Here is a 23,202-nt window from a genome sequence, read left to right as displayed (position 1 = left end):
GAGTTCCGTTTACTCAGACAGATGTTCTAAGGTGCAAATTTATGTGCGTACACACTTCTAAGAGCATTTCAATGAACTCTAACCACTAGAAAGTGACTGTAGCTGATAGTTTTCAGAAAGCAAGAAAGCTACAAGAAGCGTAGGCACAGCATTCACAAAGTTGATTTGGCAGCAATGAGTCGCTGTGCACTACAAAAGGCGTCAATTATTTTTGTTAGTCCTTGCAACTGCATCTTCACGGAGGCTAGAGGCCTCAACTTCGCGAGTGCTTACGAGCCACCGAATTTAAAAAACGGCGATGTGGTAATGAAGGACGAATAGCACAACGATGGCACGAACGAGGCGACAGGAGGTGAGGCCTGTAGACTCGGCGTCTAGAATCGAGACCGAACGACTGGAACAAAAACTGCGATGTTGCATTCGTTGCGCTAACACGGCTAACCACTTACGAGACGAGGCTTACGAGGCAAACAAGGCTAAAAAAGGATGGAGGAAAAAAAAAAAAAAAAGCAAGAACGAAACAGCCGGAACCGTAAAAAAGCTGATTCTCATGCCAGTGGATTTCACAAGAAGTTCCATTTCTGGTTCCGTTTACACGGTGATGCGAAAATTTTAGTTCCGATTACCGAGAGTTTTTTTTACGTTATCTGAATACAAAACCAACCAAATTCCAGGCAACTGTTCCGTTTAAGCGGCAATTTCGTTTAAGAGATTTACGCTTATCGAGATTATACTGTACTTGGTTTGCGCTTGCGCAGAGCTGCACTGGGACTGCCCTCAGGCCACGTTGCAAACATAATTCAGTTGAAGAACAGAACACCGAGAAAAACGGAGACCGCCCTTTACCAGGCGTGGCCAACAGCCACGCTGGGGATTTCAAAGTAGCAGTGGGGTTATCTAGTTTATGCTCGGGAATCAGTATTGGAGAGCGATTTCAGAGGGTGCTGCAAGCGGAAGATAGCACACGCCGTACTTTATCAACGTAAGCGGCCCCAACACAGCGCGCTGAATATGCCAGGCGTGCTGCGCGCGATTCCGGTGGTTTTGCTTGAGGTGTATCGAATGCTCCACTATCTCTGCTTTTATAACCCAAGCCGCTAGAAACCAGGGGGGCTATTCCAGAAGGCCCGAGATTGAGCCAAACTCACTTGGGAAACAACGAGCTCTAGCGACGCTTACGTAACGTATTGATAATATTTCGAGACGGACTTCAAGCGCTTTAAAAATGCAATTCATGCTATTTGCTGATTATTGGGGTGACGTAATCGGTCCAGAGCAGCGCGTTCCAAGGAGGCGCGACTAGGGCGTGGCGCGTTTTTCACTGCTGTCTCTCGTTCCACGGCTGCACCGGTGGCCACGGGGGGCAAGCAAATCCAACTTCAGTACTTTATCGCGCTTTTATTTTAATAATCTGTATTTCACTACGAAGTTCATTCTTTTTTTATTTTAGGCGTTCTTATGAGCTGTTTGTTTGAAATTTGCCGTCCTAAGCAGCAGTTTCTGCCCATTTCTGCCGTCGGTGGCAGACAATGCAATCATGCGACTAAGGCCGACTGGCAAAAAAAGAAAGCGAGTGATGGAAACGCGCCACAGTCAAAGTACTTGCTGCTCGGTGCTATCGAAACCCTCCGCCTGCTTTCAGATACGAAATTTCGTAGAACCACTTCAGCCTGCTTACGTGATTTGAAGGCGAAAGCTTGGCGATTCTTAATAACAACTCGTATTTCCATTGAATTCAGCTTGACGTGCGGGCTCTATGTGGCAAAAAAAAAATGAAGAAAAATGCATGCTTTGCACTTTTATTTTTAACCAAAGGCTGGGAATATTTATACACCCAAAAGTCAGGGAAATGTTGCTCGTGAAAACCAAAATTTTCAGTCCGGTTGAGGTTCCCTTTGATGTGCACTCTTTTTTTTCGGCCTCCGTGAGAAGTACTTGCCTTCGGTAATCGATCAGAAACAGCGACGGGGAGACTAAATCGTAGGCAAACCACCGCGGAAAGAGCCCTGCTGCAGACAGACAGACAGACAGACAGACAGACAGACAGACAGACAGACAGACAGACAGACATTGAAGGTCTAACCTAGCGGCCCAGAGGACCGTCCAGAGTAGACGCGGGCTGCACCTGCGCGGGTGGCGGGAGGTTTAGGACCTCCGCCCTAACGCAGGCCTTCTGGACGGCCCGGGGTTGTGTGTAGTAAGTAGTCTTCGCTGTGGAGCGCCATGGCGCCATGGCCTATTCTTCCTCTGTGATAAGTTCGGCGTCCTATGTAACGCCGGGCACTGCCATAGCATATGGTCTAAGTTACAGTAAGCAGCATCGCAGAGGGGACAGTGAGGGTCAATGTGCGGGTGAAATAAGCTAAACCGGCTCCTGGTTGGGAAGGAACCGGTCTGAAGCATTCTAAACGCTGCTGACTGTGGGTGTGTAAGAGCAGGGTGGGCCAGCGGGAGTGTTCTTAGCGTAAGTTGGTAATGTGTGACTACCTCGTTGAAAGTGAGTAACGCGTCTCGGAACTCTCCTTGGGCCTCGGGAGCTCGGCCTGTTCGATCGCCGCGGCTGACGCTTTCTCGCGCGCGATCGTGAGCGAACTCGTTGGCGTTGGGCAGGGTGTCGTGGACTCCGTGGCCCATGTGGGCCGGAACCATGTGATGTTATGGGACGTCTCTTCTTTTCTTCCCTGTAGAATCCTGGCTGCTTCTTTGGCAATAGTTCTTTGAGGAAGGCTCTTGCCGCTGAGCGGGAGTCCGTACATGTAGATTTGCTTGAACCGGGTTTCCGTCATGGCGATGGATAAGGCGATTTGTTCGGCCATAGTGGCCTTTGGTGCATAGACGGACGCCGAGGTGACGAGGTTCCCTTTAAAATCCACCGCTGCCATGCCAAACCTGCTCGAGCGGCCGTACTTGGCGACGTCCACGAGCAGAGCTTTGGCCGATCCTGTATTTGCGAGCTGTAAGAGGGTTCGGGCCCTGGCTCGCCTTCTCACCTCGTTATATTGGGGATGTACATTCCTCGATAATGGGTCTACCTGGAACGTTTCCCTCACCGTTCCGGGGACCTGTGCGGTGTGATCCACAAAATCTTCGTTCATGTAGCCGATGTCTCTAAGAATTTTTCTGCCGGCCCTGGTGGCGAGCAGCCTCTGTTCTTGCGCGGTTCTTTGCGCTTCTGCTATTTCGACCAGTGAATTCTGGAGGCCCAGTTGTTCCAACTTTTCCGTGCTTGCGGATAAGAGGATACCGAGCACCCTCTTTATGCTCTTCCTCATGAGCGTACTGACTATTCTCTTCCGTGCGGGACCAGTCGAGGGCACCCGCCACGTAGTTAAAGTGGCTCATGAGGAAGGCGTTGTACAGTCGCGGGAGGTTGCGCTCGGAGAGGCCGCCCCTGCGGTAGGAGACGCGCACCATGAGTCGGATCGTCGCTTCCGTTTTACCAGTCAGGTTCTCGATGGTCTTGGTTTTGTTCCCTCGACTTTGAACGAGCATACCGAGTATCCTGATGACATCGACCTTCGGTATGACGGAGCCATCTCTCGTGCGCAGCTCGATGGCCGCTTGATTCGGGTGAGGTTGCCCCGCTCCGCCGTTACGGTTGGACCGGTATAGCAAGAGTTCTGACTTGCCCGGCGACAGTTTTAGTCCCGTGTCCTGAAGGTACTCTTCTGTGATCTCTAGCGCCGTTTGCAGGGCTTCTGCCGTCTGAGCTTCCGAACCACCACGGCTCCAGACCGTGATGTCGTCCGCATACAGAGCGTTATTGATTCCGGGGTACGTCCCTGCTCGAGGGACAGGTCCCGCATAACGAGATTGAAGAGAAGCGGTGACAGTACTGCTCTCTGCGGGTTGACCGTCGGACCGAGTCCGTGCTCCTTCGACCGCACCTGGCCGAGTTTGAAGAAGGCCGTCCGGTCTCTGCGGAAGGATCTTATGTATGAGTGAAAGTTTCTTCCGAGGTTGAGTTTCGATATCATCTTCAGCACGTATTGGTGACGAATCGTGTCGAAGGCTTTTGTGAGGTCGAGGGCTAGGATGCCCCTGGCGTCTCTCGAATAGACTTCCAGTACTTGGTTCTTGAGAAGCAACATGACGTCTTGCGTGGACAGTCCGGGTCTAAAGCCGACCATGTTGTGCGGGAAGATCTCTTGTTGCTCGATGTGACGTGAGATCCTTGCGTTGACCACGTGTTCGACGACTTTGCCGATACAAGACGTCAGCGAGATCGGTCTCATTGTTCTTGGGCGCTAGGGGCTTACCCGGTTTGGGAATCATGACGACCGTTGCTTCTTTCCAGCTTTTGGGAACTTAACCAGTTGTCCAGACCTCGTTCGCTTCTTCCGTGAGGGTCTTGACCGATTTGGCGTCGAGGTTACGGAGCATGCGGTTCGTGGAACCGTCAGGCCCCGGGGCAGAACGGCTGTTCAGCTCTTGCAGAGCCGCCCAGATCTTCCTGCTTCGTGATTGGACCGTCAAGAACCTCGTTCCCTTCTCCTTGGTATTCCGGGTAGTCTTGATCTGAGCTCTGACCCACAGAGAGGTAGATGCTAGCTAATTTATCGAAAATATTTTCGTCCGTCATGCCCGACGTTCGCAGGTTGTGAATGAGTTTGTCGAGTGCGAGTTGTTGATTTTCTTTCGACTGTTTGTCGTCGATGAGCTTCTTGATCAGAGTTCACTTTCCACCCATACGCATGCGACCGCCTTGGAGGGCGCAGATTTCGTCCTATTTTTGAGTGTTGAGGGCAAGCAGAACGCTGCGCTGAAAAGCCGGAAGAATATTTCCGTGTGCGTAGGCCGACAAAGTGCTCATCGCATGGCCTTCGTCCCCCCAGCGGGCATGCGCCCATGAAGAGAGGTTAAGTGGCCGCAGTGTATTGAATCGGCATGGCGCCTACGGCAACTGCCTTCTGTGAGCGGCAGAAAAAAACTTCGCCCCCCTCCCCCCTCCCCCCTCCCCATCAGTCCACGGATCAAGTCTCTGCAGAGCGGAGCGGGTGACTCGTTCGCGAATCGCACTCGGGACTTGTGCCATCGTCAGTCCCTACATGCGGCAGTTATGCACGGCTGGAAACTGCATGAGCCGGTCTTTCTAATGCCGAAAATATGCAGCATTTATTAACAGCGAAGCTGTTTAGGAAATCGTAATTTTTCGTCTCCGCAGTTAAAAATACCAAGAAATAGCCGAACGCGCGCACCCGAGCGCGTGCCCGGCACTTAACAAAATCAAGAAAATGCGTAGCGCTCGTGTGTGCGTGCCTCGAGGCGACCGCCCCGCGGTCCCGGCGCGCGTTTGTCAAGCCACGTATTCCCACGTAGGGAGTTTCGCCAAGATTGGCAAAAAAGAAAAAAAAAGACTCCAGCGTTCACCGTAATCGTGACAGCACCTGCTCAGAACGAGAAAGACTCCACCATTCGCCGTAATCGAGGCAACACTTGCTCGGAATGAGAAAGACACGTCATAGAGTACGCCCCTCCGAGGGGATGTCCAATGAATATCACTTCCAAAAAAATGAAAGAAGCTCACATTTGTAGAAACGATGGCGGAATAAAGATCGTTGCGGTAACGAAGAAGGAGCGAATCGGTGCAATCGTGGACTTAAACCTTCGTGATGGTCGTGAGGCTTGTGTACATAGTCGCTACGTTCAAGTCTTACGCGTTAGTGTGATCTAGCTTTTTTGAACCGACATGCTAGCAACCCGTCTATTGCTATCACAGATATTGGGAACTTGCGTACGCTCGCGAATGACACATATTCAGCCTATCATCAAGCCTTTATCATTTGTATTCATCCTATTTAAACATGTATTGAAAGGATAAATTTATTATCAAAAAATCCTGGTATCAATGATACAACGTAACAACCAGAAACAATTAAACAAGTGCAGCGCCAGTTGCTACAAACTAATAGAGCGCAAAAGCTGCCAGTTACAGACACTTACAGAAACACATAAACAGTTTCAAGTTGATTGTAGACAAAAGAATAACATACAAACAATTTAGAGTTGCTTACAACCAAAAGATTAACATGCGAGGAAAACAATTATACAAAAACATTCGCTTCAAGAATGCAGCAATATACAAAACAGGGTTGGTTTTATGTCACAACGGGTACTGTACCGCACTAACACTCAATTCTAACACCAAAATCAATTGTTACAACGAAAATCCCTAAGGACACAAGTCTGGAAAACTGGCATGAATAATAACCCTTTTGTTCGAAACCTCAATAAACCGGGTAGACCAATGTCGCAGAAACTCTTCCTCACCCAAAAGGGCCAACTCGCCTTCCAAAAAGGTCACGAGGTGTTGTCTGAAGAAGGAAAGCAAGGGCCACTGCATACGTAGCCTGCGATTCTGTGCTACGGCTCTGCAGCGATTACGCCATAGTATATAATCGCCAATCACTACGAATAGTTTGCCAAGGGGAGTGCCAGGGCACTGTTCTCTCAGTTGATACCGTGCAAGCCCCAAACTTGGAGCGGCACGGTGTATGATGCGCCAAAAGCAACGCGCAACAGTGCAGCTTGAGAACGTGTGAGCCGTGGATTCTGGTTGACCGCAGTTGGGACAGGAAGAGTTCTGTGTTACTCCCCAGCGAAATAATCTATCTTTTGTGGGAAGAATTCGCCACGCTTTTTGCCACTGGATGTTTTTGGCGTCCTCTGGCAGCCTACCTGAAGTCAGCCGTAACCAGGGGAAATCTGGTGGATCCACACGTCTGCCCGATCTCGCAGTAACTATTTTTTTCACACAGCCTGGCAGGTTGTTCATTCACAAAATCGAGATCAGCATCCAGTGCACGAATTTCCTTAGCTAAAGTAATGACGGCCTTGAACAGTCTTGGCGGGAAAGCTGCACTGGGGTGCAGGTTTCTGGCCATAGTTGGACAAAGAACCCGTCTAGAAGGACCGAGAAAGTATAGGATCAAAGGTCTGCCCGGAGCTTCTACGTCACTGAGAAGTGAAGAGACGACTCTAAGGGCCAACAACTGGCTCATGAGGTCGATGCAAGGGAGACCATAACCCCCAGAGCGGCGTGGGAGGCGCAGGGCATCTCTCGCTAAACGCTCCGTGCTTCCATCCCAAAAGAAAAAAAAAATGTCGCGGGACACTTTGTGCGTAACAGGATTTGGAGGCAGCATAATCGTGGAGACAAAAAAGAATTTAGCAAGAAAAACGCATTTAATCAGATACGATTTCTCCGAAAAAGAGAAGCTGAAAGACCTAGCCCGGGCAACATTCTTTTGAATATCCTCAACTAACTCGGGCCACATGTCTGGAGAAACACCTTCTTCGGTAAATCTGACGCCAAGAATCATCAGGTCTCGAACTATTTTTAAGTTATGAATGGGGGCGAGTGTAGCGTTTCCCAGAGGGAGGACAGCACTTTTTGTGACATTTAACTCGGCACCTGAAAGTCGAGCATAAGACTCGAAGTCCCCTAAAACAGCCGTGAGGCTATCAGTGTCCCGGATAAAAATAGTGACGTCATCTGCGTACGCAGATACTTTAACCGAGCCTTGTCCGGGCAGGGGGAGACCCCTAATTTGGGGGTTATCAACGAGTTTTCTGATGAACGGGTCTAGACATAAGACAAACACAAGCGGCGACAAGGGGCATCCTTGTCTGACACCTCTATGAATTGCAATTTCCCCCTGTACCACACCATTAATGACCAGGTCACTGGATAAATTATCATACAATTCTCGGAGAAGCTGAACAAATTCAGAGGGAAACCCATATGCCTGAAATATGGCAAGCAAGTATGAATGATTGACCCTATCAAATGCCTGTTTTTGGTCTAAAGAGACACACAGGCCTGCAATACCAGTTTGGTGCGTATAGGCAAGTACGTCTCGGGTTACGCTAAGTGCCGAAAAAATATTTCTGTATGGGACCGAGCCAACCTGTTGGAGTGAGAGGAGGTCCGGCCAAAGAGCTTTAATTCTGGATACCAAAAGGGAAGCTAAAATCTTGTAGTCCGAATTCAAAACGGTTATTGGTCTGTAAGAACTCGGGAGAGAGGGGTCTTTTCCTTCTTTCTAAAGTAAGATTAGACGGCCTCTCTTAAACGAGTTTGGAAGCCGCTGATCTGCTAGGATTGAATTTATAAGTTGCACTAAGGAAGAGCCTAATTCTGCCCAGCAACGCTTGTAGAATTCCGTTTGCAAACCGTCCGGACCAGGCGCCGATCCGGTTTTCATTTCTCTTAAAATGTCGTATAGCTCGGAACAGGTTACGTCCTTCAGTATTTGGGAGTGTATGCTTTGTGGAACCTGAGGTAGGGAATTTGAAGCAGAACATAGTTGTGCTACCATGTGTCTTTCATCTACCTCGAGCGAATCTCCCGCAAAGACATCAGAAAAGAAAGAAAGAAACCCTGATTTTATAGCTGATGGGTCTGTGGAGACGGTGTTATCCGGGCAGTGCACACACTCTATAATGTTTGGAGCTTCACGCGTCGCCAAAAATCTTTGAATTTCTAAACTACCGTTGCAAGGACCATGAATATTGTAGGAAGCGGGTGGTTGCATTGTTTCATTCAGTTGGTGTTTGTACCGCTCCCTAAGGATGCCAAGATATTCGCTCATTAACGGCGTTAGTTCTTTATCATATCTAACTATCCGGATACGCTTGAGCGTATTGTTAAGCTCAGCTGTGTCACGAACCTTTTTTTGTTGGCCAACTGTTTGAGCTTGTTGCCTCCATATGGATTTTAAACTGTCCCACTGTTGTATGCTAACTTCGACCGGTAGGGAAGAAGAAATATCTGCTTTTAAGGACAATAAAGCTACGTCATCTTGCAGTATTCTAGTATCAAGCTTCCAGTGCCGGGCGCCATCCAGTCTACGGTGACCTGTTAATAGGCACAGGAGCACTGGGTAATGGTCAGAAATGTAACCGGCCATACTAGGGAATTGATTTACTTCAATGTTTGACACAGCCGGGATTAAGTCTGGAGTTATATAAAACCTGTCTAGTCGGGACATTGAGGAACCGCGCTTCCACGTGGGAGAGAAATAATTCCCGCAATGGAGCAGCCATACATCCTCCAGGTGAAAGTCTTGCACTAGGAACCCGAGTTCGCGTGCGTTCCACGTCGGTAGTCCCTGACCCGGCCCTCGTACATCACGCATACTATCAAGGACGCAGTTGAAATCTCCGCAAAGAATTATGGGCACGCGCTCCAAAAGATAAACCCCTAGGCAACGAAAGAAGTTGTTTGTAGCTGTGACGCGTGCAGGAGCATACACGTTAATGATTTTAAAGCGGGCACCAGAAAGAGAAAATTTCAAGACTAGCAATCTTCCCTCACTATCTGTCGAACTAAAACTGGAGCAACGGATGGTGTGGTTGAAGATTAGGACGCCCACCCCACAGCAGTGGTTAGACGCCAAAGAAAAATAAGACGGAATATTAAAGTTCTGCTGAAACGTTCTGACGTCTTCAATAGAAAAAAAGTTCACTTCTTGGTGGAAGACTAGATCTACAAAATTTTCTCTGGCAAAGTGAATCACCTCTCTTTGTTTGTCACTGTTTTTAAACCCTTGGACATTTAGAGTTAATATTCGTAGCATAAATAGAAAAAATAAAACACTAGCACGTACTGGACTAGCCATGAAAATTTTCAAAAAAAATACGTGAGCTTCAACAAACGCCCTGAAATATCACGCGGGCCTGGAACGCGGAGGTTGGGCGTACGCCAAGACCACGCGCAGCCCTCCAAAAATACAATAAAAAATAGAGGTATCCCCTGCGAAAAGGCACGCGCATCTGAAACGCAGCAACAACGGAGGCAGACCGGAGCCGTGTGCAGCGTGGAACGCTGTCACGTGACCTCGGGAGAAAAAAATGAGCAGGAAGGAGCACACCATGGCCGCCATGCTAGTACGAAAGCTAACATATGAGGAAGCAACATTATAAGCCTCAATGGGCTTTCGCGTCAGCATTCGATGGAACTTCTGCCGTCTCACCCACCAATGAAAGTACCCACCAGCGACTGAGAATAACGGCGGCATCAGGGAAATAAAGAAGGTAATGAAGACAGAGAAGCCCATAGGTTCTACTCAATTTCACAAATCCGGACTAGCGCTAGGGGCAGGCAGACACAACTTCTTACTTGCGTCTGCTACGTCGTCCGAGTCGGTTGACGACGATAACACGCGCTTGCTTTCCACACGTGAGGTGTTCATCAAGTCCTCAAACTGGTTGATCGGGTTGACCAGACGTGGATCTTTAGCTTGCGTTGGACAAGCGGATTCGTTCGAGTTCGGTATGTTGATCGGGAGTGAGATGTCGTCCGGGTGTCGTGAGGGCCCACCAGGGGGGCCTGACGCGGTCGCGTCACGCCGGTAAGGTTTGGACGCCTCTCGGCGGACTGGTTTGGCGTCTTCGTCGATGAAGGAGCCGCGGAGTCCGCGGTTGCGGGCACCTCGGGGCTTTGTCGCTGGAACAGGGGCAGGGTCTACTGGGTGGGACGACGGGAGCTGACTGCGAGAATCTGCTGAGCCACTTTCTTCCGTGTCGATGTCTGTGGAGGAGGGTGGCGAAAGAGACGCTTCGTTGGATGAAGAGTATGAGTTGCCCGCCGTCTCTTCATTGGGCTGACCAGTAAGCTCGTCGGATGATGACGTGTCCTGCGCAAGCGTCAGCGTGGTTGCGACATCTTCCATCAGCGTCTCGTCGATTATTGTGGCTTGCGAATCGCCATCGCTGGAAGACGAAGCGCTACTGGGGATGTCGTCTGGTGGAGTCTGCCGCCGGGCCAAAGTCACCTGCGGAATCTCGTTGGTGTTTCGAGAGAGTTCGGGGAATTCACTTGCTGCGGCCGCATAAGAACGAGGTCGCAGGCAGTCCGCCGTGGCGTGGTCTCCATGGCAGCGGCGACATACAGCCGAGCATGCTTCGAACTCGTGTCTGAAGGTCTCGCACCGAGGACACAATGGCGTCTTGCAATCGGAGCGGTTGTGGACCTCTCGCTCGCACCGAGAGCACACTCTCTTCACGCCGCGGTACTCGCACTGTACCTTGTATCCTCGGACCGACAGGAAGTTTGGGACGGGAGACTTCATTTCGATGCGGACGAGGCGCACGCCGTTCTCAATGCGCGGCCTACCGTTGAAGCTCGGGTAGTGAACGCTAAGCACCCTGCCGTAAGGCGAAAGGGCTGCACCCAGGTCTTGGTCGTTCATGTACCATTGGAAACGATACACGGTGACGTCGATTATCTGGGGACCGATGCAGGTAACGGGGCACGAAGTGCCATTCACGACAATGGCACCACGCTCGTTGAGGGTTTTAGCTGCAGCAGCGGACGAGACCGCGGCACAAAACTTCATGCCTGCTTGGTGCTGGAGGCCCTTGAGGCCGTGGGGACCCACGACGTCTTCGATTGCATCAATGATGTCGTCAACGGAAGCATCCTTGGGGACATCAAGCTTGAAGCATTGAGCCTTGGGGACTGGCGGCCGGTATTTCACGGGAGCGGGATGAGTAGAGGCCATCTTGGATGGCGAGACGAAGGAGACGATGGCGGATAGCGTCCACAGACACAAGGGGTGGGGGCTACCCAACGCAAACCGTAGGGCCGCCCCACAAGAATACGAAGTAAACTCACTTGATCGATTGGCCGCAACAGAGCTGTGACTCTGTGACTCGATTCAGTCACCCGGCCGAAGTGTGTAAACATGTATACTCTCGAACGCATGAAATTTGGAAGTGTGAAACTATTTGATCTGTAACTTTAAACATCCGTCCCAACTAAATCAGCCGGAGTTTTATCGCAGTGGCCGCTGCCCAACATTTTAGCCGCGTAAAGGACAGGGCAGAATAAAGCGTAACGTGTTTTGGTATTGTTGCGCAACGTTAGGTCCACATTAAACTCTACTTCGTTCCCTAACGACCTCTAGAGAGCGAAATGACAGAAGCCGAGCGTAGAGTCTATTTTCTCTGAAAAAAAGCTTGTTCTAAAGAACACAAGACATTCTCGAACACTGTTGAAGCAATAAAAAGACAGCAAACGAATACGGGAGCTGTGGGAAATATTGTTTTTGTGAAGGAGGCATAAATTGAAACAAAATGTAACGTTGCTTTTTCGAGAGATCGGAGGCTGACAAGGTTATTAAAATCGGAATATAAAAATTATGTTATTTCTCAGCTTCAAAACACGAAATCACATCACAATTAAAATGCATCACTTTGCCTCAATGACGAAGTTTAGAAAAATATTGTAGGAAATAAAAGCGCTTCACAAGTAACTGTTGTGTTAAATGAAGCATCTGTTAGTGCTATTAACTGTTAACGAAAACAAGCTGAAACAACTGTTAACGAAAACAAGTTGAAACAAGAAATTGGCTCAAGTCGTGGCTGGAGCGCCAAGCCAGTCACTAACAAACGGTCCCAGCAGAGAGCGCGGGAGCGGTGCGAACGCGGGAAAATTGAATTCAGCAAACTTCGACTGCGTTTATCACGGGAGAACCGAGACAGGAAGGGAATAGCGTAAAGCCCGCTCTACATGGTGCGCTTTTCGTCTGCGAAATCGGCGGAACGAACATTCGCACTTGCGAAGTTCGCAATGCCTGGAAATGTCTACATGGCCTGCGAACGTCACGATCTTCGCATTTCAGAGGCACATTGTTTGCAGACTGAATTAAGTCGGTCGCGAGCAAAGCTTGTTGTGATTAAGAAAAAAGGTTTTATTTTACTTTCTGGGCAAGTTCTTTGAGACTGTTTTGCAATAAATATGGCTTTATCTGCGGTTTCATACAACAATCGCTAGTTATTTATCAATATACGCCCACATAGCAGAGAAGACAAACACAGCAGGCAACCCTGGGTTAGCTTGTTGTGTGCGCCTAGCACCTTGGTTTACCTCGGCCGGTTCTTCTTGGGTTCTTCTGTACTTGTTCCCTGCTGTGATGGCCACCACTTGCGTTGATACCGATTAAGCATTCCATGAAAACGGCGCGCGACATAGTGTTGTGAACGCGCGTGCGCTTGTTTCGGTACACCCGCGCTTACGCCGCGCGTATACAAGCAACACCATCTGGTTGATAAGCGTGCAGATGGTGATGCCATGACGTTCACATAGCTGTGTTCCTATTGGCCGCAGGTGCGGCCCCTCTACGCCGCACGAGCCGCACGAGCGGCGTTCGCGGAGGATGCTCGACCGTTCCAAACAATTGGGAATTTGGCGCAGCAACGAAAAAGGTCGTTTTGCCGCACGAGCGGAGCCGCATCTGCGAATTCGCACGGAAAATCGCACCATGTAGAACGGGCTTACGGGACATTTGGGGCGAAGTGAGCAGATACGCGGCCATTTTTTCCCAAGAAAACAACCGATGAAAATTTAACCCATATTTATCAACCTGGTTGATATCCCTTCATCTCAGAGTTATAACACACGAAGAGAGCCGGCGTATGAAGCATGGTATGGCCGATGGCATAAAGTTTATCGGCGCGCGCGCGCGCGAGAGAGAGAGAGAGAGAGAGAGAGAGAGAGAGAGAGAGAGAGAGAGAGAGAGAGATAACTTTATTTTTTTTATGATCGCACTGGTGGGGTGGCATCTGTAAGCCACCGACGAGCATTAAAGCATCGACGAGCATTACAACCAACACAGCTAACCACAAACCACCTGGAGGGCGCGATGAGTTTGCAAAGAATTGAAAGAAGTGTGTTGCGCAGCTGATTGGTTAGACTGCTGGAGCGCATGCGGCGGTAGTTGGAAACAAGTTCGACTGCCGTCCCGGCAACGCGGCGCACGGGCCGGGCTCTCTATGGGTGCCGTCAGTAAGCGTCGACTGCCCGCTCTTTTCAGAAAACTCCAAAAGGGCTGCTTGCAGCCCTCGGCAGGCTTCTGGAAATAGAAAAGCGGGGCAATAAGTGCCGTCTTCGCACGGTCAACAACAGCAGCCGAGTGCTTTGTTCTCTTTGGCCTTCGCAGCGCATGAATGGCAGCAGCCGCACGCCTTGTCCAGGCCACTTTTATTCGCTGGGTACAAAGGGCGAGCTCCCTTTGCCGTCCTTCCTTGCAACCAAACTGCGGCCCTTTTCAAAGCGGCGCCATAAAGTAGCAAGTTGCACTGGCATGGCCGCTGAGCGGTGCGACTATTATCGCGGCTCCTCCACAGAACGAGCCCGTTTCGCCTGCCCAATGCGCGCAGCCGCTGTCGTCGAAACGCGGTGGTAACTAGACTGACGAAACCAACTGATTGACTGTAGGGTTTAACGCGCCGACGCAACGCAGGCGATGAGGGGCGCCGTAGTGGAGGGCTCCGGATTAATTTTGACCACCTGGGGATCTTTACGTGCGCCGAAATCTCGTACACACGGGCGTTTTTGCTTTTCGCCTTCATCAGAAAAGCGGCCGCCACGGCCGGGAATCAAACCCGCATCCTCGTGCTCAGCAGCGCAACCCGTTAGCCACTGAGCCATCGCGGCGGGAGACGAAATCAATTGTTTCACCCGTTCCGGGTCCGAACCGAACCGCGCCTGGGGCCACGAGTACAGAAGTGCGCGAGTCGGAATTTTAGGCACGGGGGCCAGAACTGACGAAGTCCCATTAAGCGGTACTCGACTCACTAACGTAGGTCCGGCTCGTTTCAGGCCCGAGCTCGGACCATCCACTGCTGTGGAGAGTTCTAGCTGAATTTAGTCTAATTAAAGCACGTTACACCTAAATCTCAATAGAAACAGTGCTGTTGCGTCTCTTGGGAACGAAAAGGTCTCTCCCATGCTGCCAGTGGTGACCGCGGCGTCGGCCTCAGCTACGTTAACGATCGAGACATGGCGCAGTGTCAAGCGAGTGAGGCCGGGTGGTTGGCGCGTGATGTCACTCGAAAAAAAAAAGAAAAAAAAAAGAACAGCGCTAAAAACGAGACTACGGAGGGAAAGATGCGCCAACTGATTTTCTTGTCTCATTTCAACGATTACCGGGTACCCCCAAGTGTCCTAACTGCGGGGACTACCCTAGCATCTATCACACTCTCTGGACATGCACACAGAACCCTAACCTTTCCCCCATACCCAATCCTACCCCCACTTCATGGGAAAGAAGGCTGGCCGACTCTAGCACGGAAGTGCAAAGAACACTCATTGAACGCGCAGAGAAGGCCCTGTCGGCTATCCCGGGAGCTCCGGACTAGGGGATCTTTGCAAAAATAAAGTTTTCTTCTTCTTCTTTTACTGCGAAGTCCTTAGTGGTAGAGCGAATTGGGTTTCTTGTTATGCTACGCAAAACCCGTATCGTGATCAATGAACGTAAAAAATGCCATGGCACGCAGTTCGGTTGGCTGACACGTGAAATGACGTCATTCTGTAAAGTTTTTACGACAGTTCCATGTTTATAGTTCCATGTTTATCTGTGTCATAGGGACACAGACAGTTCCATGTTTATCTGCAAGAACAATGCTTGGATCCGTCAGAGGTTCATTTCGCTAATTGGCTAGGAAGGATGCTCCTCCGCAAATTACGATAAACGTGTTTTGTTTCGTGCACTCCGTGGAATGCGTCTAGCTTTGCACGTCATCCTTCTTCACAGAGTGGAAGGGCAATAATTTTTTTTCAAAACTTAAGTTCGTTTTTACTGCGAAGCAGTATACCTCTTACCAACAAAGGATATTTTCGTGTGCGTGGGCCCTATTCTCGCCAGCACAAAGTCGCAGGGAATGCGCCATGTTTTTTGGCGTAAGCACGACGTAAGCAATCAGTGACGTGATGTACCTATATCTATGACGACCTGCAGTGTAATTTGACGCTACACTCATAAAGATCACAACCAAGGTATCAAATATTGTACATAAAAGATATAAAAACACTTGTCATGTACTATAAAAATTTGATGGTTGCTGAGGCTGGCAAAGGAAACGCATTTCTGCAGGTGAGAATTGGCGTCAGCACCACAACGCGATCGAGTAACGTTGATCCAAAGGCGAGCGAAAGGCGGATGTCGAGCTAAAGAACGCCACAGAATTTTTTCACTCGAAAGTGTTTTATTCCGGGATACACAAACATCTGAGTGACGTCATATCCGTCACGGAAGTGACGCTAGTACAACGAAACAAGCGGCCTGTAAAGGGTGCACCCCTGCACACAGGGTCTTCTTGCGGGGAAGCAACCTTTACAACCAAAGAGTACGTTATAATTAGGGTTGTTTGTTTTCGGGTTTTATATTTTAACACGGAAGTGTTTTATGACGGGATACACCAAGATTTCACTAACGCCATATCCCTCACGGAAATAACGCCAGTACACCTTTGCCCAAGCGACCCGCCAGCAGGACGTAGCTCGCGGATCACACCCACAAGACAGCCGCCGACCCTGAAATCATGCTCAGTTGCAGATTTCGCTGCACAGTTCACTTTCGTGTTTTACCTATTCGTATGACACAGGAATCAACCACAATTTTTACCGTATTTATTTATTTCAAGAAAATTAAAAAGAGCGCAAAGGACGAGGACAAAGAAACACAGTAGACGGGACGCGCGCTCTTTCTTTCAATCGCTTTTAGTAACATAGTTGGGCTCTCTGCTTCCATGCAATCTTTGAGCGTTATCACCTTCCAGGCCGCCGCCACGCTATCGTCTGCTGCTATGTAAAAGTTTATGGCGTGATCACATAAAAACACGGCCCCGACCATCGCTTGTATGACACATAAGAGTAGCGAAGCACTACGCCTGCTAACTGTGGAGCTTACCGATGTCGCCGATTCACTCATTCGTCAAGCTCGACTTCAATCAGCGCTGTAATGAACAAAAGAGTCACTTTTCTTTGTTCTTTTTCTCTCGGATTTGATCACGTGACCCAGCAGCTTACTGGGAGGAGTGTGGACAAATGCCATGCATTGGGTTCTCTTTGTCATGGAGAGGCTTGTACTGCCCTCTTATGTTGCGGTTACGCCAAACAAAGAATTTTTATTTTATTGCCGAACATAAAAGAAAAAATACTGCCCGTTATTTGTATACTCCGTGATCGCTGACTTGGAAACGTTCGAAACTTTTATTTATTGCGTTAGAAAACATGCGTTAAACCGCACGTCATGCGAAACTGCGCCTATTGCAAATTCACGGACATTTATCGGCGCGGAAGGTCGGGAATATTTTTTGCCCGCGTCAGCAAAAAACTCTCAGGCTACTACTGGCTACATAAACATACACCCTGCAGGCTAGTACTAGTTAGTAGCCCTGGCTACATAAATAAACTGCTTGGCACCGCCAAAGATCGAACCTGGGCCCGCGTAGAGAAGAGGATCGAGAGCCCGTCGTCTTGCCGACTAAGCTACGCTCAGACGTGTAGAAGGAGGCGACAGACGGTAGTTTGGATTTAGCGTCTGGGCGCTCTTTGGAGGTGACGCATGAAACAACAGCGAGGGGAAAGCAGTGAGAGAGGTGAAGCCAAAGACGCGGTGTCGCCCTCTTCCTCACCTTTCGAAAGTCGCTAAAAGTGGCCGCCAGAAACAGTGCGTTCCAAACTGCGCAGTTAGGTACCGGCTCGTGCGGAATGAAAGCAAGCAAAAAAACTATCGCCCTTCCACCCTGTGAAGAAGGATGGCCTGCAAAGCTAGACGCAGTCCATGGAGTGCACGAAACAAAACACGTTTATCGTAATTTGCGGTGGAGCATACTTCCTAGCCAATTAGCGGAATGAACCTCTGACGGATCCTAGCATTGTTCTTGCAGATAAACATTGAACTGCCTGTGTCCCTCCCTCGTCGTAAGCATCTTACTGCTTGTGTAATGCCGAGTTCAGACTGTTGCCGGAACTGTCGTAAAAACATTAGAGAATGACGTCATTTCACGTCTCAGCCAGCCGAACTGCGGGACATGGCGTTTTTTACGTCCATAGATCACGATACGGGTTTTGCGTCCCTAATATGAACATAGCATAACAAAGAAACCCAATTCGCTCTACCACTAAGGACTCCGAACAGGTGCCATTTGGCCGTTTAACGTCCGCGTTTGAATCTCGCACCAGAGCAACGGACATGCCATCCATCAGTATAAGGGCATGAAGCTTGTAGTTGCGAGTAAGAACCCCCCCTCGCCCCTCCCGCTATTCTCCACTACAAACCTCCGCACGCATAAACCAGCAACCGGTCATGTCCGCGTGCTTAGAGGTGACAGGCGTCGTCGAAAATATCCCCTGAAAGGCCCCTGAAGAATTGATATTGGCTCACACCGGCGTTCCAAACAGGAAATTTGCTGTTCATTCGGGAGGTATCCGTCGCTACTCCACGAGCTGAACTTGATGCGGTAACGGCGGTGCCAGCACCTTTCCGTTGTTTCTGCCCTCATTGGCGCTTGTGTTGGGGTCAGCGCTTCGATTCTTGCTCTTCTTCCTCCAAACGAACGGCGTGCATCCGTCCCATGACGATCTAACACCTGGAAGCCCTTGAGTTCTATTCTCGGGTACAAGCATGTAGCTGTCCGTTTTGCTTCCCCCCCCCCCCTTATGATCTTACAGTGTGTGTAAGACGTCTGTGTAACCCATCAACCCACAACCGACACACTCGATTGAGGAGGACAGCCGACTAACTGCATTGAGCCATGTAATTTCGACATATAAATACCAGCACAACCGGCATTTCATCGGTAGCGGCATGAAGCCTAGCTGTGCGTGCACGACTCCCTTTTTCTACCCGCAAACCGTGCCCGCATAAACCCGCAACCGGTGATGGCGCATACTTTGAAAGACGGCGGCGAAAATGTCGCTTGGAAGGCCTTCAAATCTGAAAAAGAAATATGGGCTCAACCGGCGTTCCAACTGGGAAAGTTTCTTTTCTACCGGGAGGGATTCGCAGCTACATGGCGAAGTTAATTTGAGTGGAAACGGCGATGGCGGGTTTCGGTCATTTTAGGGGCAAGCCCTTTGGCAGCCGTTACCGGGGCTTCTCGGGATTGGCGTCTGTTTATGTCTGTGTCACCTAGTGAGCAAACGCAGCAGCGACGAAAGAAAGAAAACGGAGGGGAGCGTCTAGCGAAGGGGGAAGTGGAGTACGACATGTTCGGCTACGGCGTCATATGTCTGACTGCCTAGGGGAGCAGAGTTGCGCGTCCATCTGCCATCTTGAGTACCAGGTCATGCGGGAAAGCCACCCGTCTGGCACGTAGGAGCTGCTGCTGGGCCGACGCGCCAGTGGCAGCGGCGAGGAGGAATGGCCAGGAGCGGCGTGAACAAAGCCTGGCGCACGATAGCGACGATAGTCGGCTGCTTATCAGCTGAACGGCAGCCGCTGCCGCCGCTTCCGCAACCGCCAATGCTCAGTTGAGCAGAACTGCCTGAATAGGGGGTTTTGTGCGCAGCACTGAAAGCTGGCTTCCGTGTCGAACTGGAACCCGCGGCATGTGGCCATCAGACGCGCAACTCTTGCGCTACGCGATATACAGGAACTCTGTATTTAGCTACCAAGGAGCGTCCTCTCTCTGACACTTTCCCCAGACGCTGATCCATTCTCCGCTGATCCAAACCACGTGACGTTTGCGCGGGAGGTTCACACACTACATGCAACAATATGCTCGCTCCTCCCTTGTGCAAGGCTAATCCGAACCACGTGACATTTGTGCGGGAGGTTCAAACACGATTTGCAACATGCTGGCCGGCGGCGGCGGTGCACTGCGAGGTAGCAGCAGAGTAGCGCACGCCGCCGTTCGTTCGCTTATCACGCGAACATTTTGCTGAGACGCAGCAGCAATGCGCCGCGACTAATAAGACTGAAGCTCACGCTACGCACAAATTTCATATTAGAGAGTGTAGTAATCCTCAGTGCATTTTTTACGTCCATCCGTGCTTCTGTTTATTTTTCGCAAACATCTGATAACTGCATACCGCCATTAGCCGCCGACTGCGCAACCTGCCAAAGGGGCATCGGTGGAGGCGAGGGGGAAAATTGTTGTGAAAGAGGTGTCAGCGGTGGTGAGGAGGAGCCCCCGAGCGACGCCGAGTAAATCGATGACACCGGAATGGAAACTGGGGGAGGGGGGTGGGGTTAGACATATACTGCTTTGCAGTAAAAAGAATGGCGGATCCCACGCTGCATAGGTGGGAATCGACGTTACGCGAAGCTTACATCATTGCATACATGCGTTGAAATGAACTTCCGTTTGGCATTTTTTAAGATGTTACTGTGATTGGCGTCGTTGCTGATTTTTCGGTGAGCCGTGGCGAGTGCGTCCAAAAATTCGAGACGTAAGGAGAAACGTTCAACGTTTCTATCTACCTGGTGGATAAGCCACCCGCACCGAGCGCTCAAAACATGATACGCGTAGGAAGTGAGACTTCACCGGGCGCACACCCTCTCCCCCGCAAGTCATTTCCCCAGACGGCACCTCGGGCGCGGTCCGAGGAGGCCACCAGCGTCACGTCGTGTAACTTTGTGGCTTTCCTTGTGGGCCTATCTAGGGGTTCGTGTGAAAGGCTACTTGCTTTCTGAATAAACAATGACTGTTAGACGGGGCCTGTGTCGTCAGCTTCTCGACTTGCTCAATGCCTTTCCGCGCAGTGCACCTGCTTCAAAGGCTAGTTAGAGTTGTTTTCCGTTACACATTCCCACAATTCACTCTTCCACTGTCACACGTAAGAACCGCTACTAAGAGAACTTTTTGACGAGCTCTTATTTATTAGAAACTGGCACCGCGCCAGAAAGTGTACATGTAAGGTTCCACGTAAACTAAAGAGGGTATGTAGAAAGAGCACGATCGGTTCTTGCTATCGCTCTAAAAACTGTTTTTTTTTCTTCGCAGGAGAACTGCCCAGCAGCCGAGTTAGGTACGCGCCTGCGGCCTCCTACGTGCCTGTTCTAGTGCCAAAGCATCTGGTTCTGGGCGCTGGATCTCAGGAGCTTTCGGAAGAGCTCTACCCGCGCCGGCGTCCGCCACCCTCGGAGCCCCAGTCGACGGAAGAGGACTCCCGGCGTTTCGCCCACAATGGTGCCCAGCCAGACGCGTCCTCCGAGGAGAGCCCCGCTTCGACCGAAGACGGGGGTCGGGGCGCTGGGCACGACATTCGATCCCAGATGCGTTCCGTCTACGCGCGCCGCCCTTCGCAGCCAGAGCTCCCGTCGTCATCACGCCCAACTCTGGGTTCAGCCCTGTGGATTCCGCGAGCCTCCAGGGGCGTCTACCCACCCCTGACGACGACGCACTGGCGCGGCATGGACACCCTCGATGACGGTGACAGAGGCACCTGGAAGCACTCTCCTGGCCAGTCTTACGCTGCGCGGCGAATCCTCTCCCGTGTACGTCGCGGCGCTTCCGCCAAAGTCATGTCTAGCACCACAGCGGCCGCGGCTTCTGGCTTCATTCCCATCGCAGGACCCTTCGGTGGCCAGGAGCTTGCCTACTCCGCGTTCCTGGACGGCGGTTCGTCGACGCCCTTCCCGGCGGGATTCTCCAGCTACGCCAGCCCCAGCCGACAGCAGCATGCCAAGGAGGCCTACGGGGGAAGCCTCGACTACGGCCGCTCGGCCACTAGCGCATTCTCTGGTGGCTACGACTCGCTAGGGAGCGGTAACTTCCAGCTCATCCGTGGTGGAGTCTACGCCGACGACCAGGCCAGCTCTAGCCATGTGCCTTACTACGTGCACGGCCCCAGCAGTAGCTACTCTCCTTATTCGTATGATGAAGATGCGGGAGGACCAGTTTTGGGCTTTCAGGGCTTCGAGCATTTCGGAAGTCCACTCCACAATGCCCTAAGCAAACACTCGCATGTACTGGGTGCCTCGACTGAGCACCGCACGCACGCCTCGACACCGAAGCCGCTATCTGTCGAGGAGGATCAGATGCGAGCTACGGAGTAGGCAGCTTCGATTCCTCCAAAGAGCATCACGAGGGTTCCTCTCGCACAAGAGTCTTCCCCTGAAAAGATTTTCACGCGAATAAATAAGAGTGACCTGATGCTAAAAGATCCGAGCTAGCTCTCTTCCGTAACGAGCACGCAAAACATACACTCTGAGCAAGAGTGGTCAAAAACACCGGTAAGCTACCAGTTAAGGTCTTAAGAGTAAGTACTTGCGTTGCTCAGACGTGGCCTGTCGGAAAGACAAAGAATCTATGACCTATGCGCCGCTGTACATTCACATTTTCACGCCTGTTCGAAGCGATCGCCCGTGAAAGCATTTCCCAGTGACTCTTTTTATAAGCCCTCAGCCAAGCGGTGACCCACTCTTGTCATTTTCATGTGTGCCACGCGCCGGCCTTTCCTGCTATGGACCAAGCCAAATGGATCGTCGAGTGGTGCGCAGGAGTCGATCTAGGTCTGCCGAACTGTGCTCTACGTGGGAATGCTCTGCGCTTGTGACATGCAAACGACGACGTGTGGTGCTCTTGACAGCATCGTTCCTTGCGCCTCCAGTCTGGCAGAACAACGTGCAAACCAACACACAGCATCAGTGCTGTGCTGTGAAACAACGAAGGCGTTTGGGTGTACAGTGCTGACTCTCGGTATGGACGGGAACACATGTTGGTCGACGCTGTAAAAATGTGCTAAAATCACCAAGTCGCGCACCTCACTGCTTGAACTCTTCCTTCATCTCATGCCTGGCCGAAGACGTCCACCTTATTGTTCTTCAGTTCGAAAGCAGCGTGTGCACTCGGACGCATCACTTTTCTTTCCCTTTGTATAATTCACGAAGTTTTATGGCGCATTCCGGATGCTCACGGTCTCTAATTTGATGCATCTCGTGCGAACATCAAGATAGCTGTATATTGTATTATAGTTCTGTAATAATAATGCAGTGTGCCTGGTGATTTTTATGATTTCTAATATCAGGCTTTTATTACCAAACGTTGTTGTCAACGGTCGTTGTTTGGAACACATGCTTTATTAAAGCGTTTGATGTGCAACAGGTTTGAGATTCACTGGCTTGTGATATCATCTGTCAAAATACTATCCCGAAAGGAGAAGCATGAATGAATGTCATATGCCTTTACTTTGTACGTAGAGCGTCGACAGACATGCTGAAACTAATTCAAGAACTCCTCGCTTCTTCTGCATACAAATATTCCAGCAAAAACGGTAATTGAAGACATGACTATTCCGGGTTTAGCTCATCCGCATTGGAAGTCGCTTGTGGTTACATTGTAAATGCTCTTTCTTTCTTACTTTGTGCAGGTTTCTTTTCAGCAGCTATAGGTTTGTTACCTGTTTGCGGGTGGCTTTCACTAAGTGTGTACGGGCATACAAGACGCGAGAGGGGGAACAGCCGT

At 50.5% G+C, this 23,202-nt stretch overlaps 1 protein-coding gene across 1 annotated transcript in view; it reads left to right on the top strand.

Annotated features, from left to right (window-relative positions):
- LOC144173728 (uncharacterized) overlaps nucleotides 1-22,832 on the top strand; it is a 115,423-nt gene extending 92,591 nt beyond the window's left edge. Inside the window, exon 2 of the mRNA XM_077702030.1 lies at nucleotides 20,740-22,832. Coding sequence (XP_077558156.1) covers nucleotides 20,740-21,794 — 1,055 coding nt within the window. The 3' untranslated portion in view covers nucleotides 21,795-22,832. The remainder of the gene's footprint in view (nucleotides 1-20,739) is intronic.
- Nucleotides 22,833-23,202: the final 370 nt, after the last annotated feature.

Source organism: Haemaphysalis longicornis, unplaced genomic scaffold (genome assembly GCF_048455015.1).
Source record: "Haemaphysalis longicornis isolate Haplotype H1 unplaced genomic scaffold, Haemaphysalis longicornis Haplotype H1 scaffold_1, whole genome shotgun sequence".
NCBI lineage: Eukaryota > Metazoa > Arthropoda > Arachnida > Ixodida > Ixodidae > Haemaphysalis > Haemaphysalis longicornis.
The sequence above is the reverse complement of the archived record's forward strand: the minus strand, read 5'-3'. Positions and strand labels throughout refer to the sequence as shown.